The 20,456-nt window shown below is 39.4% G+C and overlaps 1 protein-coding gene across 1 annotated transcript in view; it reads left to right on the forward strand.

Moving 5' to 3' along the window:
* Positions 1–17,060, forward strand: part of pds5b (PDS5 cohesin associated factor B) — a 33,870-nt gene extending 16,810 nt beyond the window's left edge. Inside the window, exons 9-35 of the mRNA XM_042499114.1 lie at positions 599–714; positions 1,453–1,547; positions 1,786–1,931; positions 2,503–2,654; positions 4,069–4,182; positions 4,453–4,534; positions 4,638–4,686; positions 4,896–5,035; positions 6,468–6,583; positions 6,785–6,890; positions 7,148–7,308; positions 7,482–7,605; positions 8,035–8,193; positions 8,447–8,515; positions 9,084–9,220; positions 9,492–9,615; positions 9,801–10,005; positions 10,408–10,522; positions 10,873–11,005; positions 11,114–11,233; positions 12,112–12,174; positions 12,302–12,447; positions 13,042–13,114; positions 14,620–15,032; positions 15,172–15,252; positions 16,018–16,114; positions 16,232–17,060. Of these exons, the coding sequence (XP_042355048.1) occupies positions 599–714; positions 1,453–1,547; positions 1,786–1,931; positions 2,503–2,654; positions 4,069–4,182; positions 4,453–4,534; positions 4,638–4,686; positions 4,896–5,035; positions 6,468–6,583; positions 6,785–6,890; positions 7,148–7,308; positions 7,482–7,605; positions 8,035–8,193; positions 8,447–8,515; positions 9,084–9,220; positions 9,492–9,615; positions 9,801–10,005; positions 10,408–10,522; positions 10,873–11,005; positions 11,114–11,233; positions 12,112–12,174; positions 12,302–12,447; positions 13,042–13,114; positions 14,620–15,032; positions 15,172–15,252; positions 16,018–16,114; positions 16,232–16,264 (3,369 nt within the window). The 3' untranslated portion in view covers positions 16,265–17,060. The remainder of the gene's footprint in view (positions 1–598; positions 715–1,452; positions 1,548–1,785; positions 1,932–2,502; positions 2,655–4,068; positions 4,183–4,452; positions 4,535–4,637; positions 4,687–4,895; positions 5,036–6,467; positions 6,584–6,784; positions 6,891–7,147; positions 7,309–7,481; positions 7,606–8,034; positions 8,194–8,446; positions 8,516–9,083; positions 9,221–9,491; positions 9,616–9,800; positions 10,006–10,407; positions 10,523–10,872; positions 11,006–11,113; positions 11,234–12,111; positions 12,175–12,301; positions 12,448–13,041; positions 13,115–14,619; positions 15,033–15,171; positions 15,253–16,017; positions 16,115–16,231) is intronic.
* The last annotated feature ends 3,396 nt before the right edge of the window (positions 17,061–20,456 follow it).

The following is a 20,456-nucleotide window of genomic DNA, read 5'->3' on the forward strand; positions in this document are numbered from 1 at the left end:
TATGAGTTTATCCACACCAGACAAAAAAAACTGTAGTCTCTGACCTATTACCCACAGAATTGCAGATTTTCACTTTCTCTGCAGGTTTGTTGATTCATATTAGAAAGATAAAGCAGTCAGCCAGTCAGCATAATGTTGCCTCTGCAGTGTCTCATAAAGGCCTCCTGCTGATGGATAACGCTCATTAACTGTTCAGAGGGAGTGTAGATCACGGCCGTCTCCTCAAAAATAATAGCTGCGATAAAATCTCTCCCCCACAGACTACATTCTCTCCCTCTGTCTCTCTCTCACTCATTCATTGTCTCACGCTCACTTTTTTTTTTATCTGTCCTTGCTTGTTTTCTCCCTTTTTCTCTCCCACTTCATCCTCACATGTCCTACCTCTTGTCTTGTTTTGTCTTTACTTCTTATTGTCTCTGCTGTGTCCTCTTTTTCTACAAGACTGATGCTAAAGAAACTGCTGCCTTTGTGTTATGAACGTGGTAAATTTGCCAATGTAGTCAATGTAAATGACTTGGCGTGCCTGTACATTCGACAAAGCCAAATTCTGTGTATCATTTCTCTCTCTCTGTTTCTCTCCTTCGCTCTGTCTCTGCAGAGTAACGATAATGATGAGAGGCTGCAGGTGGTGAAGCTGCTGGCTAAGATGTTCGGAGCCAAGGACTCGGAGTTGGCTGCACAGAATAAACCACTCTGGCAGTGTTACCTGGGCAGGTCGGTTTCTGCGCTGTACCTGTGGCCTCCACAGATCCTTGAAAACTCTAAAAAAGGCTAGAGATGCTAAAATGTGTTTTTCCAGCATGCAATTATTGTGTCTTATTGTTGGTCGTTCACAGTTTAGCCCCGTTCCTACTGCAAAAAAAACCCATCAATACCCATTAACATCTGGATTTTGTATTTAATCTGAAGGGCTACGATCAGCATTCACTCCAAGGTGAAATGACTCTGGAGAAGTCATGGGTATTTTTCGGCTGTAGCTTTGATTGGTTTAAACGGCAGCGATGGAAATACACAACATCTGATTGCGCTAATTTCTGCCCTTTTACCGATGCAATGCATGACAGAAAAAAAACAATACATGCCCTAATTTTTGGAGAAAAGAGGTATTAGTTTCATACAAAATAGGGTAATTGTTATAAAATGTAGTGTTTGTTGTGGTTTCACACCGTCATCACATTTGGCTTGCTCAACAAAGTTTTCATTGATGTTCTTTCAACATTCAATTCCCCTCAACTTTAGTCACAAACACACATTTCTTGATAGTTTTAGCAATTACTTTTGCTTTATTCATTTTGAAATAAGCTTGTTTGGAGAGATTTGTATCTTTGTTCATGACATCCAGTTATTAAAGTCTGACGTTTGGCTTCCTGTATGCAGCAAATACCTGCAGGTTTATTTATGCTTTTGCCAGGTGGAGTCGCTGATTTTAACATTAATTTCTTTTCCCAAAAGGTTTAATGACATCCATGTGCCTATCAGACTGGAGTGTGTAAAGTTCGCCAGTCACTGTCTAATGAACCACCCAGACCTGGCCAAAGACCTCACAGGTAAGTCAGCTGGAACATACCTCCTTCTAAGCAGATGCATTTTTGGGTACATGCCCGTTGTGGTTAATGTTATTTAGCACCTCACAGTTGACGAGCTCCTATAAATAAGTTACAAGCCTACCGTTTGGTTTCATGTGTGAAATTTAAGAAATGAGAAGCAATTGGCGGGTGTTTTCTTTGTGTTAGAGTTGGCAGCTTCTCTCACATCTAATTCATTTGTCCCTGTTTTCTTTCCCAGAATTCTTGAGGGTCCGATCACATGACCCAGAGGAGGCCATCCGCCATGATGTCATCGTCTCTATAGTAACTGCTGCCAAGAAAGACTTGTCTTTAGTGAATGATGCATTGCTCAATTTTGTGAAGGAGAGGACCCTGGACAAGAGAGTAAGTGGGCAACTTTTGCGTTTGGACATTTCAGATTGTCCTCATATTAGTTGTCAGTGTGTTGTATTCAGGCCTGGGAGATATGACGAAAAACAAGATTTTCTTTTGTGAAACTGTGATATCAATTATAATACAAATTAAGTCACTATTTCTGTTGAGCTTAAAATTCTCTCGTAGTAGATTAAGAACATGAAATAATGACAGTTTTTTGAGATGCCAACAATTTACAGTTAGTGAAACCACCTGTGAAGTCTCCTCTGAGGGAGCACTTGTCTCTGTCCTCTGACTATCTGGCAATGTTTGGCTAGTAATAGCTTTGTTTCTGTGATTTCATTGTCTTTTTTTGGTTTGTTTTCAAACAGTGTAGCTAATCAACTGTATATCAGATACTAATTTTCTTTTTGCAATAATTTCCTCAACTATGTTTATGTATTTTATGTTTCCCGGTCCTGGTTGTGTGACATGTTTTCTTTTGGGGACAACAGCCACTATGGCTTCCCATAACATTCTCATATAAATAGATGTCACAGTTGGGAATTTCTGTCTTTCTTTTCCTATCCTCTTTCATCAGTGGCGTGTACGTAAGGAGGCCATGATGGGCCTGGCATCAATCTACAGGAAGTATTCGCTGCAGGGAGAGGGAGGGAGGGAGGCCTCGAAACAGATTTCCTGGATCAAAGACAAGTTACTCCACATCTACTACCAGAACAGCATCGACGACAGGTTTGTGTGCATGTGTTCCTGTCTGTTCATATTTAAAAATGTAGGAAAGTCATGACGCCTTCCTGAATTTCAATGAAGTGTTTAATACCTGGGGGTAAGTGTTTAAAAGGCAGAGCATTTAAATTTGTTCCCTAAAAGATGCTGATTGCACTCTATATGCGTTCCTTGAATCAATTGCTCTTAATTTGCTCAACCACAGCGTTCGTGTTTGCCTTGAGCTATTGGCAGTGTACTCTGGAGTTCTGCACTTAATTTTGTTTGATTAATGTGTCTTGTTGAATGGATAACCAGCGTGATGTAGATGATGACATCACACTGAGATACTTTACAGCAGTCTTAACACTTTTTACCTATCCCAAAAACAAATGGTAAAAACAAGGCTTTAAATCAGGCCTTCAGTATCTGAAAAGCAAAGGCTTCTCTCTAGACTCAAACAATTTGTCACTGCAGTTTGACAATTGTACAGGGAGAAATATCATAGAGGGAAAAGACACCACCTACAGAAGCCTCAGGGCGTAATGTGAAGCATTCACAGACGTTTTCATAAGCAAGTGAAATATGCATTTTAGAAGCCAGGCAGCACATTGCAGCATCACTCGCTTCACTTTGAACTGGAAAATTTGGTGTTATTGTTCCTCCACCTACACATGCACAACATGGAGAGCTTACAGTGCCTTAGTGGGGGCTGTCGAAAGTCATTCCACAAAATGTCACCAGCTGAAGTAGACGTAGGTGAGCCATGTTGAGGCAAAGGGGCACCTCTTAAAAGCCAGAATGAAAACTCCAGGAAACCTCAGATCTCACTGCACAACAGTGTCTAAAGGTTCAGTTATCCTTTGAATCACTCTGCTGCAGTGGATCTGCTCAGCTGCCAACAGGAAAAGTCTGCTCTGAAACAGGCAGTTCCTGAGTGTATAGCTGTATGAACATGAAGCAGGGCAGTGTTGAAGTACTTGTGCGTGTTCAGCAAACTCTCCCTTAAAATCTCTGAAATTTGATCAACCAATATTTAAGGACACAGTGTCTAAAAATATCCCATTTTTATTATGCGATGTGTTTAAGTGTGAGATTATGCCAGGACCACTGAGTAATCAGATCAGTCTCTTTAATTAGTCTCTTATGTTTGGTTAGAGAGACTGTAATCTCTTCGCGCATAAATATTTGATAAAATTGTAGTAATAAAAATATTTAAAAATCTTATTCTTTTTTCAGGGCATATCCAACTATTAGCAGCACTTTGTCTCGAGCCGCCTTAATTTCATACCCTGGTGTAGATAATCCTATTAAACAAATCTAATGGTGGGTTAAATACTGTCAGGGCTCTCAGCTCAAACCCTTAAATAGGAAAAACAGACTGTGTTGATTTCAGAGGATATTCTTCATCTTAATCTAAATTTCTCCTGTGTGTGCACAGGTTGCTGGTGGAGCGGGTGTTTGCTCAGTACATGGTTCCTCACAATCTGGAAACCGCTGAGAGGATGAAGTGTCTTTACTACCTGTATGCCACCCTGGACACAAATGCTGTCAAGTAAGTCTTTCTCACACATATAAGATTGATAAAGCAGCAAAACATGACTTGCTATTTTCAGTCCTGTTTGTTTGTAAGAAAATTTAAATGTTTGGAGGAGATCGGGATGATCTGAGGGAACATACTGATGAAATTTAGTCTAGATAGCGTCAGCCTCTACGGTGAAGAAATGTTCAGGAGGACTTTTTTTTCCTTCTGTAGCACTACCATTCCTCCGCATCATTTGTTTACATCTATATCCTTTGACTCCTCTTCTCCTTCGCCTCTTAGAGCTTTGAATGAAATGTGGAAGTGCCAGAATCTGCTGAGACACCATGTCAAAGACCTGCTGGACCTGATCAAAAAACCCAAGGTAACTCTGACTGAAGCACATACAGAAAAGCTTATGGTTAACATGTCCTTGTCTGATGTTACTAAACATTTTTTTTACCGTTGGTTGGTTTACTTTGTTGCAGTCTGAAGCATCGAGCAAAGCCGTATTCGCCAAAGTCATGGTCATCACAAGTAAGAGATCTCACACACGTTAAATGAGTTTCTTTCAAATACATCTAGTCATTTGAGTTACAAATTTATACCGCCACACGGATCTTTCCACTTAGCATAGCATAAGTAGGTAAGCTTCAGATGACATTGCTGAAACAGGATGTCCTAAGCACCCTTGTTTTAAATTTATTCCTTGTTGACTTCATCTTTTTAATTCTGTGTGTCTATAGGGAACCTGCCAGACCCGGGCAAGGCTCAGGACTTTGTGAAGAAGCTGGCTCAGGTCCTTGATGATGACGAGCGGATCAGAGATCAGTTGGAAACCTTGGTCAGCCCCTCATGCTCCTGCAAGCAAGCTGAAGTCTGTGTGGTGAGTATTGGCATTTCTGTCCCAGTGCAGTGCCTTGTAATAGAAGTGCTGTCATCCCTCCACTGGCTCTGTTTTTGTTTTGATGACAGCCTGAAAAATATACTGTTTGCAGTATGTAATGTACTTTTTAAAAATTGTTAATTAGTATTCAGCAATCTCTTGCCTGAAATATATATAATCTATCTTTTGAATTAAATACTGGGATCATGTAGACTTGAAAAGGTGGCTGCAGTTTCATAAAGAGGATGACCAGGAGTGTCCAGTTGTCACTGTGGGGAAAAGTAGTATTGCTTGCTTATCAATCTGCTAAAGTGATGTCATTTTGTCAGGCGGTCATATGTTACTTTTTAGGTAAACCTTCTTACATTCAGACATGACAGCACGTTATTTGATGAACTGTGCTGTCTGTTTTATATCATACAACAGTGCACCAATTTTCAATGGCAGGACATCAATTTCAAACTCTCATTTATTTCCCTTTAGCCCACATGCTGCATGTAAAGAGTTTTACCTGATATTTAGTTGTTCATCCACACTGTTGGCATGAATGAACACTGGAAATATCTGAAGAAGCTGTCAGTCAGGTTTTTCATTGAAAAGTTTTTTTTATTAACCTTTTTGTTCTCCTTGTACTGCAAGGAAAAAAGTTTTTTACTGATATAAGATCAGTCATATTAAAGCCCTAACTAAGTGACTTTTATACGGTTTACTAGTGCATCAAACTGATTTAGAAGACGCATAAAAGATGATGATTGAGGTAATGAATTGATTATAGTGCTGTTAGGAGGCAAACAAGATTTGCATCTCTGTCTCTTTGCTGCTTTGTTTCACTTTCTGCTACCGCAGCCTTTGCATCATCAAGCTGAAAGGGATCCATAAATGTTGACTTTAAGGTAAAACATTTTGCCAAGTGACAGGTCAGTTAATAAGCAAACATTAATAATATATATAAGATGGAAAGAATGAACAAGGCAAATCCAGCTGCAGCAGGTCCACACAGGTCAGGTGTGTGAAGGGGTGTTAATTGGATTTTAGGAACATTCAAGACTTAGTCTGTACTCTGTTGGGATGTCCGGTTTCAGCACTATTTTTTATATAAATAAGCACTATTTTGATGCCTCTTCTATGCAGTCTGGCACCTTATTTGTAGTACCAAAATATTTGTGTGAATCAATATATTTTCATTTTAGAAAATGGATGGCAGGCCACCTGGCCCCCTGTGGAGGGCCAGATTTGGCATGCAGGCCATAAGTTGAGCACCACTGGGCTATGTATTTGTAGTGAGTGCTCAAGTACGGCATTGCTACTTAGGCCCGCAGAATCTTACAGTCTAAAAATGACAGGTGTGAGACAGAGGGATAGTCAGTTTTTCATCATGACAGTGTCATAATTTGAATTCATTTTTGAAATTATTTGTTTGTCACCTTTGTAGCGAGACATCACCAAAAAGCTCGGCAGCCCCAAACAGCCCAGCAATCCATTCCTGGAAATGGTTAAGTTCCTGCTTGAGAGAATTGCTCCTGTACACATCGACACAGAGTCCATCAGGTACTGAGTGTGTGTGTCTGTGTATATGTGTGTGTCTGTGTATATGTGTGTGTCTGTGTATATGTGTGCACGCGCATAAGGGGCTCACAACAAAAACTTTAAGTTGTCATATTAATACAGAGACTCCAAATATTTATTTTAGTTGTGCAGTATTTGACCTTTTTTCTATCTCTTTCTGTCATCTCCACCATCATCTGTCAGTGCTTTGATAAAACAGGTTAACAAATCTATAGATGGAACAGCTGATGATGAAGAGGAGGGCGTCCCCACTGAAGAGGCCATCAGAGCAGGACTGGAACTGCTGAAGGTAAAAAAAAAACAAGCCAGAAACCAAAAAGCCAGCTGGCTGCATCAGTCCATACACACACACACACATACATACAAACACAACACATTTATAACAATGACATAAAAACTTGCGTTTTTCCAGTGAGTTAGTGTTGAAGTGATTCTAGATTTGCTTAGAATATATTCCGTGTTTTTTAAGGGGATTTGAGTTGTTATTAAAAAGTACTTTTTAGATGTCATCCAGCAGTTTGACACTTTTTTTCTCACCCTACACAGGTGCTGTCGTTCACACACCCGGTGTCGTTCCACTCTGCAGAGACGTTTGAGTCTCTGTTGGGTTGTCTGAAGATGGATGACGAGAAGGTTGCGGAGGCTGCGCTGCAGATCTTTAAGAACACGGGCAGCAAGATGGAAGAAAGTTTTCCTCACATCAAATCGTACGAACTTCCATTCATTTTCAAGCGTACAGCAGGACAAATGCCGTCTCTGAAATCACAATTTATCCATGTTTTTAGGCTGAATCACTCGCTTTGAGCATACTGAAATCTTTCACACTGATGACTGTAGTTTCTATGGTTTGTAATTGTGCTCCTTTTCCTGCTCCCCCAAGTGTTTTACTGCCGGTACTGCAGGCCAAAGCCAAAAGAGGCCCTCCTCGCCAGGCCAAGTATGCCATCCACTGCATCAACGCCATGTTCAGCAACAGAGACACACACTTCGCCCAGATTTTCGAGGTCAGTCATTCCCATCTGTTTGTTTTTATATGTTATACATGAAAGGAAAAAAAAAAGTTGTAAATTAATACAAATGATTTTTGATTCATCTAGTCTGACACACTTTGCAAAACCTTTACATTTTGTAGTGCTCTTTCAGCTGTATCGGACTTTTTCATTTCATGCAGAGAAACAGACATTCGGTAAATGTGCCTGAAGTATTTAAAATGTCAAAAGAAGCTACATCATGGAAATTTAATAGTGACACAATGACAAATCTGGGTGCAGCTGTTGCACTAAAGCAGGAATGATATAGGAGACTCTTCCTCTCAGACCTGAGCAGTTTGCCAGATATAATGTGATGGTCCGTGTTTTTGTTCATCAATAGACCTACATGTCTAACCAAGGATCAAACAGTCAGTGAAATGTGATGTGTTTGTGTTTCTCCAGCCGCTGCACAAAGGTCTGGACCCCGCTAACCTGGAGCAGCTCATCACTCCTCTGACCACCCTGGGTCACTTGGCTCAGCTGGCCCCAGAACAGTTTGCTGCACCGCTCAAATCTCTAGTCGCCAACTTCATTGTGAAGGATCTGCTTATGAACGACAGGGTACACACATCTGATTTTTAGCAATTCATCACATGTGCTAGACTCACGTTGAGAGCCAAGTCTTTGTTTTTAAGAACTTAATTCTATAAGTGCCCATCTTTAATATTTATTGTTGTTTTTTGTTAAACAAATCCTGATAAATCACACTGCCAAGGTCCCAAAAACTGTTCATCACAGTTAAAGGATCAGTATTTTTGCAGTCTGTTTGTGACGTGTGGAATAAGTCTTACAGTATTATTTGTGTCATCTGTAGGTCCCAGGCAAGAAGACAACCAAACTTTGGGTTCCTGATGATGAAGTGTCCCCGGAGACTCTGGCGAAGGTCAGCATTTAACCCTATTGCATCTTCTAAAGCCTTTGTCCATCATTTCAGTATGCTGCTGTGTATTTTAATTATTATTTTTTCAATCTGAAGAAGACCGAAACAGAATTGTTATGTCCATTATTATATCAACAAAATCTTACTTTTTTGCTTTTTTTAATCCAAAGGGGAGACACCCAAGGTGAATAGGGTAAAACTTTAAACCAATAGATATCACAGTGAAACTTTGCAAGTTGGTTACTTACATTAACACATATTTTTTAGTCTTACATGTTTATGATATATCATTTTTAAATACGCACTATCCAATATAATTATTCACTGATTTGTACATGTTTCTAGAACAAAAATCTGAACATTGGATAAAGTTAGGCTCAAAAATTCATTTTGTTAAAACATTAAAGTCAGAGTTTTTTACAGAGGTAATTTTGAAAATTTCTATTTTTTTACTATATATCAGAAAATACTTTCAACGGTAAAAAAAAAAAATCAATTCTCACCATATTTACTTCTGATTCTGATTATTTTAACTCAAGTGATGCACTTTTGTTGACCTTCCTCTATTCAGATCCAGGGCATAAAGCTGATGGTGCGGTGGTTACTAGGAGTGAAGAACAACCAGAGCAAATCAGGAAACTCCACCCTGAGGATGCTGACTGCGATTCTCCACAGTGATGGAGACTTAACCGAGCAGGGCCGGATGGGGTAAACAACAAAGCATGCTCTCCTTTTACTAGACAAAGGTCCTGTGTGGGTGTGCGTGCGTGTGTGCGCAGTGCATGCATGCGTGTCAGCCTCTTGCAGACAAAGCTTTGCCTTGCTATCATGACCATGTGATTTTCAGTGAAGTGCTATGTTTTAATGGGTATTGTGGACCCAAGGGGGATTTTAGGCTTTAATCATAAACACATTTGCAGATAAATCAAGAAATCTTTGTTTACTCTTGTCTCTTCTGCTCCTTCCCCTCTTCCCCCAGGAAACCAGACATGTCGAGGCTGCGGCTGGCAGCGGCGTGCGCCCTGCTGAAGCTGGCTCAGGAGCCCTGCTATCACGAAATTATCACGTTGGAGCAGTATCAGCTGTGTGCTCTCGTCATCAATGTAAGAATAAGCTCAAATCGTCAGTGTTCATGCAAAGCTCATGCATCTTATTACTCGTTTTCATGGCTTTGATTTGGTATTGTTTTGAAATGATGTGCCACCATCAGGCTTTTTTTCTCTCTACAACACTCTGCCCTACTTCACCTCCACACTGATTCCTGTGTGTCGTTCTCTTTGTGCTCTAGGATGAATGCTACCAGGTGCGACAGTGTTTTTCCCAGAAGCTCCACCGGGGCCTGTGCCGCCTCCGTCTGCCTCTGGAATACATGGCAGTGTTCGCTCTGTGTGCCAAGGACCCTGTTAAGGAGAGGAGGGCTCACGCTCGCCAGTGCCTGGTGAAAAACGTCAACATACGCAGAGAGTACCTCAAACAGCACGCCGCCATCAGTGGTAAAGAAACTGAACAATAATCTTCAACTAAAATCTGCCACTTGCTTTTATTTATAGTTTTTTAATCCTAAAAGTCTGGTATCTACAGCTACTTAAAAACAGTCTTAAAATAAGTTTTATAAATATTATGCCCTAAAAGTCATTACACAGTTTTAAAATTGAATTTGCCTACAAACATTTACTGATATTTAATTTATCAATTTTGTATTGTCTTATTGTCAAAATGAGTCAAGCTCCTCTACATGAAAGTCCACATTTCTGCTTTTGCAAATCTTTAAACCCAGTTCTTTACTTTATACTCAATATTTTCAAAATTAAAAAGAAATAAATAAGAGCACATGGCATCATTACCTCAGTTATGATGAGATTGTTTTGGTGTAAGATTACTGTGTGTGCCAACAGACAAGCTGTTCTCTCTGTTGCCGGAGTATGTGGTGCCGTACACCATCCACCTGCTGGCACATGACCCGGACTATGTCAAAGTGCAGGACATCGAGCAGCTTAAAGAAATCAAAGAGTAAGTTGTGTATGGGAAAGCTGTAGGTTGCTCATAACACTGATAAAGAAAGAAAACTTTAAAAAAGAGAGAAATATACAGTTTATAAATTAAACTTGTGTGGAATATTACATATTTTTTATTACATATTTTTTAGGACATGCTGTTATGTTGTCTATAGAAGCACTAGGACTGAGTAATATCAACTTCTCAGTGCTATTGCTTTTTTAATGCACCATTACTTAAAATAAAAAAAATAATAAATTTCATCTGCAGTATCCAAAGAATCAGTCTATGTCCAAGAACTTAAAAGGAAAACACCACAGAATTAAGATCCTGTATGCTGATGTCAAACTTCCCCTCCTTATTAGGGCTCTGTGGTTTGTTCTGGAGATCATCATGGCCAAAAACGAAAACAACAGCCACGCCTTCATCAGGAAAATGGTGGAAAACATCAAGCAGACAAAAGATGCCCAGGCCTCCAGTGATCCCAAAACCAACGAGGTACACATTACGCCAGAATACTGACTATATCATATGGATAATACGTACATATTCATTCACTGCTTTATTAGCCCTCGTGCTGAAAGACTTTTCTGTCTCTCTGTAAAGAAACTCTACACAGTGTGTGATGTAGCCATGCACATTATCATGTCAAAGAGCACCACCTACAGCCTGGAGTCCCCAAAAGACCCTGTGCTGCCCTCATGTTTCTTCACCAAACCCGACAAGGTTAGTATCTGCACGCAAAAAGCATTTTCAAATTAGCAATTGCAAGAATTGTATATCCTTGTGAAATGAATGAAATTGTGAATGAAATGTTGTATATCCTGTCTCTTGATGTTTATCAGTTAGTCTAAAAGGGGGGATTCAGTCTTTTACCAGTTCCTTGTTATTTCCTTTTTGCTTGTGATCAATAATATCTTGGTCAAATATATATCATAATCTATGACACAATCATTTATTTTTTCCAAGGTACTTCTCATTCCTTACATACTGCATATCCCAGAGTTTATTTAATTCAAACGTTCACATCTTCCCAGAATTGGTGTAACTTTTGACATTCCCAAATGCGTGTGTGGTTTGCCCCTCTGTTTCCACATATCCGCCAACACGATTGTTGTGAAACAGTTCATTTACTCTTTATTAGAGATGTAATGATTTAGCAGGTTAAATCATTTTATGTGTATTCATAGCAATAGCCAAGCCACTGATGAAATGTGATAACACTTTCTTTCTCTTTGGACTTTTAAAATGATTTATAAAGATGCACACGTCCGTTTCCGTGTCTGAGGTACTTATGCATACGCACCTCCTCAAAAAGTGCAGAAACAGAAGTGTTAATTAAAAGATAAACACAGTCGACTTGTGTTGTACTGGTTGTGGTTGGTGGTAATAACCTAGTTTTCGGTGCCTGCACCTCCGTTTTTTTTGTTTAAACTCTGGAATTTTTAACACAGCTGGCACACATTTTGACTCATGAGATTTTTTGGCAGGAGCAAACCTTTATTCTCAAAATCCTCACATGTGTTTCAAGGTTTGTGTTTTGGTAATTGTTCTCTCTGCACAAACAAGCTCTGTGATGTAAGATTTCTCTCTCTCTCTCTCAGAATTTCAGCAACACAAAAAATTATCTCCCACCAGAGATGAAGTCATTCTTCACACCGGGAAAGGTAAGCTTAATCAACACCCTGAAATGTCAGTGTCGGCTTTTGCATCCTAATTTCTAGATTTTATTTACTGTTTGTCTCAACACATATCTAATCCAACTCAAACTCTTGTCACCCTTCCTTTCTCAAGCCTAAGTCGGCTAACGTTCTGGGCGCAGTAAACAAGCCGTTGGCGTCGGCGGGCAAACAGCTCCAGAGTAAAGCCTCTCGTATGGAGACTGCCAGCAATGATGACTCATCGTCTAACCCAGGCTCCCCACAACGCACCAAGACCAGGTACAGGACATGAAATGCTCATACATAATCCTCTAAAGAAGACAGAGTGGACAAAGATCAAACCCTGATGTCTCCAAGCCTTTTCCCTGCTCACGTGTCGTCGCATAAGATCTGTGAACTTACATAAAAAGTAATACAATCATTGAGGGATGGACAATAATATTGGCACAAAATTGGTATTGGAAGATATTGGCTTTAAAATCAAATATCAGAATCAGCCAACATGTTGATTTCTGCCAATATCAGAAACTTTTTTTTTTTGTTCACAAAGTGAATAAATACAAAACACTGACCCGAAGAAGTATTTTTTTTATTTTGCACAATGATTATGACATATACTGAAAAGCATTGCATTTTATGTCTCCATCTGCTGGTGGGCCACCATGATAAGAGTTTGCACAATAAAAAATCCAACATTGTGCATCCCTATGATCATTCACCAAATGGAAAATAAACAAACGTTTGTTCACTGATGTTCATAGACGACACAGGAACACAGAGGGATGGCTTTTGTATCCTGTCACTGTTCCACTTTGAGTTACATTTCTTTGTTTGTACATACAATCTTAATAATTAACATTTGCTGTGTTTCAGGCATGACAGCACAGAAATGGATCACAGTGAAAATGAAGACATCAGCCTAAAGAGAGCAGACAGCACTGACAAGGTATCAAAACCTCTTAATATGCATATATGACGTCTTTTGCGATGTGAGACTGGTTATTATAAGAGAGCAGCAGTGTTGTCTTTTCATGGTTTAAAGTCGAAATGAAATGAGAAATGCATTTTCAACCCCTTTAGATCACATCCAGGATCATATTGTGCACCTATTTGGAAATAAATGCCAGAAAAAATACATTTCTTTATATCCTTACATCAATATTTTCATATAGACAAAATATGACTCGTGCTTATGTAAGCTGGGACCACCCAGTTTCAACCAATAAAATCATGACATCTACCCATCAATAATTATCTTCTGTGTACATATGAGAGATGCAACTATCAATTATTTTCATTGTCAGTTATTGCCTCAATTCATTGATTAGTTGTTTGCTCTATAAAAAGTCATAACATAGTAAAAAGTGTAAATCAGTGTTTTCTAAAGGCCAAGTTGACATCCTTAAATTTCTTGTTTTGTTCAAAACTAGTAGATATTCTGTTCACTGTCACAGAGGAACCAGAAAATGTTCATGTTTAAGTTGGCTATTAATTTAATAGTTGACAGCTAATCGATTAATTGTTGCAGCTCTAGTACATATAAAGTAAAAGCTCCAGTAACCATCCTGGAAATGTAACTCTGAGTTATTTGATCCAGCTATTGGGATATTTAATGTTGACGGTTTCCCAGCAATAATCCTCCTGATAATGTTCCTCTCTCAGTTGAGCCGGATGTTTGTATTGCTATTTTTATCATATTTGCACTACTTTATTTCTAGGAACTCAAGCTATTTTCCTTATTATGATGGTAATTTAGTTTTGATAAGAACTGTGATGGTCAGATAAAAGGGCGAAATAAAACAGCTTTTTGTAGTCAATGTGATCTTAATGGCAAATTTGGAGTAACTTGAGTATTATAAAAAACATTTTATTCATCTGTTTTATAGTATAACTGCACAAATAAACAAAAAAAACCTGATCTGAAATGTCACAGGTAGTAATGCTGCTGTGATCCGGTGAAGTGTTGCCAGTCATAAACCCTTGTGACTGTTTTGATTCTACTGTGCAAACAGCCGCTGGATTACGTCAAGATAGGATTAGCAAGTATGAGTTGCGTAAACAATCATTAATAACAACCTCCAGACGTACTGCCCGCATCACTTTGTCTTTGTTTCGTTCTGAGTCAGCGTGGTTTTGCAATTCTCTCTCTTCTCTGAAAAGTTAGAAGTAAATGTATCTACAAGGAAAAAGTATCAATATTAAATACATTACAAATATTTCTCTGGTCTGTACTAGTATTTACAAGTATTTTGCTACTTGTTTTTCACTTTCATTTAGGCAGATGTGGGTTTTCAAACAGTTTATCTTCCCAGCAAGCAGATTTATTGTGGAAACCAGACAGGTTATAAGAAATCCTGGATTAAAAAACATCCTTATTCAGACAGAATCACATTTTAAGGATGTGTCAGACACCAGTCAGCCTCTGTCAACTCGTTTTTCTGTCTTTTACAGGATATTGAAAAGCCCCGTGGTCGCAAACGTGGTGTGACCTCAAGCGACGACCAGGACAGCAAACCAAAGCGTGGACGCAAGAAGGCGGCAGCCAACACGACTGCAGCGGCCGAGTCGGAGGACCAGTGGGACGAGGACAATCGGCCAGAGGATGAACAGAACAGTCCGCCGAAGAAAGGACGCAGGGGCCGGCCGCCAAAGTCTGCTACTTCCAGTCAGGATACTCCTGCCAAGGGGAAGAGGGGGCGAAAGAAGGCAGCTCCTCCACCTGAGGACGAGGAGGAGGAGGAGGAAGAGGAGAGGGTAGAGGAGGAAGCTGAGGAGGAGGATGAAGAGGATGACAGAAGCAGTGACAACATGGAGTTGAAAAGCAAGGGAGGAAGGCAAGCCAGGACACCGCGGCGACCACAGGGGTGAGAAACAGTAACTGTGTGCAGAGACTCTGGATCAGCTTCCGTAATATCATCTGCTGTTGGTTCTGAGATTTCTGTCGGGGAGACTCATTTTTGTCTCAAACTCTGGTGTCGTTTGCATTTTGTCCTTGTTCGGCAGCACCGAGTCTGCAGAGTCCACACCGCAGAAGAGGAGAGGACGTCCACCCAAATCAGCTCAGCCTCCTGCCAAGAAACCAGCGTAAGATTCATGAGCGCTTTGTGATCCTCTTGGATGTTGCATGAACTCCACATTTTCGACATCTCAGTGAAGGGTTTGGAATACTGTTTGTTTATCCTGAATTTTAATTTTGAATTTTTGTTGACCTGCCACTGTCTGGTAATAAGTGATTGCATTGGAGGAGCTCTTTTTTTTTTGTTTGTTTGTTTGTTTTCTCATGAAAGAATCGTCAGTGTAAAATCTTGCCGGGGTCTTAATGTTTAAGACCCCCTCCTAAACCAGAACTGCAACATGCAATACAGCACCTGCTCATCCCACAGACACAAGATCTGTGGCCCAACCTGAAACCGCAGTTCCTAAAATCGCCATGGGCTGTTCAAGTTATTTGGCAAACACAGCAGATTTAAAGTTATAATTTTGGGGCATATCATACATGTGAAACATGTGAAAAATCTATTTTAAAACAAGAGTAATCTTCACAGTTTTTTATATTTCTGAATAATTAGATTCATTATGAAGTGCAGCAAAATCTAGATCATAAGTGAGTATTTTATAAGTCTTACTGTTTCTTGCTGGCCAGTGCAGTGTGTCTGATTTACTGATTTATCTGTGAAAGAGACATTTGGCACCTTGTAGGTGATATTTTGAAATACTTTCAATGTACAAAAATTCTGAGACATGTTGGGCCAAGCTACTGCTCGGTGCTTTGGTAGGTGATATTTTTACAATTATTGACGCCTCCCCGTTGCGTGCTGATTCAGTTTGTTTCCCCTCTGTGGAATCCAGGCGTGGTGGGCGATCGAAGGCAGTGGCTGCTAAAGACGACTCTGAGGAAGAAGATGAAGAAGAGGAGGAGGAGCAGGAGGAAGAGCCAACACCGAAGGTACTGAAAATGTTGCATGAATCATATCTGGGAATTAAGACTAATTTAAGAAGTGTGGAGGAATTGTCCTGTCCAGAGTTTTCACCCTACTGTTGTATTGTTTTGTAACTCCTCCAGGGTCGCAAGAAGGCAGCAGGGCGAAGAAGATGAGCTAAAAAAAAATAATAGATGGAGGACAAACAAAAGCGGCGCGTCTATTTGAAAGTCGTGGATGAATGACGTAGGAAAGAAAATATGGACATTGAACTTTTTAAAACTTTTCATACGCCGACACTCCTACTGTTACACACGTTCACACACTTGCATATACCACATGCACACTACATCAGTACATCGTGTCATCAGCTGTGGGTTGTTGCATTGTGTTGCATTGTGATGATGTTCGCCACATTAAGTAGAAATAATTTTAACAGAAAAACAAAAAACGATCACTCTTGTAAATAGTCTCTTATGTCTGTTTCATGTTCTGTTGTTGTGTTTGATGCTGACTGGGGGGATGCTGTAAAGCCTTTTACCCGCTGATATTATTATTATTAAAATGCTCCCATAAAGCAATATCGCTCATCAATCATTCCCTCTGTGTCACACTTTGGAAAACTGAAAGAGATTAACCATTATCTTTTTTTGTGATGTTAATTGTGTCCTTTTACTTTAAGAGAAAACATGCGTTTTTGTTTACAGCTCTGTATATTAATACCTTTTTTTACCATGTATTGAAAAATTGAAAAACAAAAAAAAATGTCAGAAACCTGTCCAAATGTAGAGCTGCCTCTGGAGAAGATTGTAGTGTGCGTCTCATTTTTAGGTTTGTACTTACTGGTAGGTGGAAGTCATGAGCAGCTGTGGTTGTAGTGTTTGTCACTGCTGATTAACTTGGCTTTACATCCACCCAGTCAGATCCTCCGTTGTATCAATATAATTCTCTATAAAACCCGACATGCTCGATTGCTCTTTATTTCTGTTTGACGTCTTGGATGAAGCGGTTTGCTTTTCCTGCAGGAGATGATCAGCTGCGATGCCTTCAGGTGTAACAAATTAGGAACAAGAACGTGTCAAATACTATCCAACAAAAAAAAAAACATAACAGTTTGAAATATAGTTACCTAGAATTTGGTTTGTTTCAGATATTTTGAAAATATCTATAATTGAGTCTTTCTTCGAGCATTGTTACTCTGTCCTACATGCAGTAGCTTTGAAGTTGTTCCCTTGTAAGAAAGGGAGATTAACATAATCTCTCTTCAAACTAATTTTCAGGTCATTTTCTTGTCATCTTTCCCTCATTTCTTTATATTTGTGGCACATTTCTTGCCAAGTTGCTCATTGCCTCTTTGTTTTAGTCATGTTTTCAAAAGAGGTTGAACCAGTTTGCTTAGGTTTCAGTGGTTTAAATATATAAGACATTCTCTTTTTTTTTCAATACATCAATGGTTAATACCAAAGGAGTTGTACTGTCCATGGTTGTAAGGGATGACGCAGGTTCTAGTTTCACTGTGGACACCTGATGGGTATAATCCTGCAATGGCCTCTTGCCAACAAAATGGAGTTTTCATACAAATTGATTTTGTTAACACAGATGCAAAATGGTGACAAAGGAAAAACCTGAATAAATGATTGGAAAAGTTGATCTGCATTTATAGAGCATTTTAAAAACATAGTCAAAGTGGATGCTTCCTTACAGATGCAAGCCGTGATACAATTAAAAAATCAGCAATCAACAGCAGTCGTGCCTTGTGGCACGTACAAAAACTGCTGAGCGGTTAATTCGGATTTTGTATCAAGACAGCAAGAGGAAGATATAAAAGTGGCTTTGAATGAGGCGTTCATTGTTGCGGTACAGATGGCAGCAGCCTCGGTCACAAAGGCTGCATTACTGCTTGGTGTTTTGATATGAACAGCGACTATGGGTAACACGTCGGTAAATAGTGCTGGAAAGTTTTGTGCTCATTTGATGAGCATGATGCTTGTGCATCAGTGCAATATGTAATGATGAAGAGCAGCTCTTCCTCCTTTCTACCCATGTTTTTGAATCAAGTCAAACCAATTTGCTCGGGTTTTAAAGGGTTAATACAAACGCAGTGATTTTCTTACAACCATAAACACCTCTGAACCTTTTGCATGCCCATAATTCAGAAGAACTTTCTGAACTGCTTAAATGCTCAGAAGGTTGCACAGCAGATATTTTGACTTGTCAAATAAGGAAAAGCACAGGTGTAAACAATCAAATTAATGATGGCTCTATTCCATTTAGCTGCTTCATTTGCAGGGTCCTGGCATTGTGCGTGCTGGCTCACTGTTACGACTTACTGGGTCACCTGAATAGACCAGAGCCACTGATGATGCTATTAGCAACACCTGTGTTTTTCTACCCTGAGAGGTCAATGTATCTGCCATAAAAAAAGTTTTCACATAGAAACTTCTGAAAATGTACTGTTTAAAATGCATTTTAGCTCCTGGCAGCAACTGTGAAACTGAATCAGAGAGGAAGACCACAAACCACCTGGAGGAGAAGAACAGAGCGGGAGATTAAAACAAAGGCTGTCATGGCAGCGACTGGACTGAATGTGTTTCACTAAAAAGAAGTTTGTGATCTGGAGCTGTTGATTGACGACACCGTCTCTCTGACAGATAAGTGTTGTCTGTCTCTGTGTCTCAGTGCCATTTCCTCATTCTATACAGTATTACTATGTAGTCTTCTTATATAGTATCAAACCACAACGATAAATAGCCAAATTGAGATCATATTAACATGTTTGTGCAACAAAATGTTTTCTTTGGTGTTTCTTGAACTGTTTCACCACCATCAACAATTAGTTGTATTTTTTCCAGCTGTAAGCAGCTTCTGTGTTTCTTTGTTGTGTATTGAAAAGTGGGAAGTACAGCAGCAAAAAAGGAGTGTTTTTAGCATGCATACTGGTTGTTTTGGGTATCTTTTATTGTGTTACGTTCCAGGAAAACACTATGCAGACAAAACTTGCTTAGAATTAGTATGCAGTATAGACCTCGGACAGAACTTTTTTTGTTTGAACATAGTGGATAAAATGACCGCCAAGTGTTATTATTTTAGAGCTGATCATCTTAGTACAAAAATGGTCACTAATCCTTTGGTTTTCAAAAAAATGCTCACCATGTAAAAGCTGTTGTATGCCACAGAACAACAACAACTGATCTGATGCATTGTTTTTTTTTTCTGTTGTCAGGCCAAAAACAGAAAAAACGGATAAAGCTTCTACAGATTTTGGAGTGCACTAGAGGGAATTCATTCTTGCATATAAGGTATTCATTTACACACACAGCACACACTACATGTTTGATATGATGGGAACTGATCAACAGGCTTAATAATCAAATCTGTTTTAAAAGTTTTTACCCCACTTAAAGTTTGGATTTCTAATGAACTATGAAAATGTTTTTATTAGACAACAATCTCTGTCGTTTAGCCAAGAACAGAAAAATGATTAGCCAGCACCAGTTGTTTGTTTTGAGATTTTATTTTGTGCATAGAGTATTTTTCCCCATCCAAACAGCATGTCAGACCACCTTTTGCTGTTTTTTCCACATCAGGGAGGCCAGAATTTTGAGCCCCGTATTTGAACTGGCTCTGATTCACCACACAGACCATCCTGTCACAAGCAGTTTGTTCTCTTGTGCTGCTGAGCATCACTCGATGGTGTTCTTCCTGTATTATATATAGAGACTAGCAATGTTCTACATCGCTTATGCATGCACACACACACACACACACACACTTTCCAGTGCAGCTCAGCTCAGTGGAGAAACACCCACACAACACGTTCTGCCCCTGGTTATAATCCATGACTGGCCATCATCATGTGTTGCTCAGCTGCCAGGTGAGTTTTCCTGCATCAGATAAACAATCTGCTTTTCAAAGCAAACACAATGAATATATGGTAAAAAAAAAACAAAAAACAAAGGCCTGAGAGGCAAGTGATTAAAAAAAAAGTTCCTTATATGAAAAATGCATTGTGAAAAACTAAAGGCTTCATTTTCATTTTATTTATCTTTTTTTCATCTGTGAAAACTGGTAAATATGGTTAACATCAGTATAGCTAACACTAACAGCAGACTAGCAATGAATAAAATACATTTCTAACCGAAAGAGACATAACAGTAATGTTTCATAACTTGCTCACATGCATAGGCCCACATTGTGTTTACAATGCATGTAGACATGAAAACTCACCTGTGTCAAATAATAATGTCTTATAGTTCTCTTATGTTCATTTTGGGCTGTGTTGGGTCACGCCTTTGTCTGAATACTGACAATTTATTCCTTTATCGTAACACACTGAGGCGCGCGCGCACACACACACACACACACACA

This window comes from Plectropomus leopardus, chromosome 13 (assembly GCF_008729295.1).
Source record: "Plectropomus leopardus isolate mb chromosome 13, YSFRI_Pleo_2.0, whole genome shotgun sequence".
Classification (NCBI taxonomy): Eukaryota; Metazoa; Chordata; class Actinopteri; order Perciformes; family Serranidae; genus Plectropomus; species Plectropomus leopardus.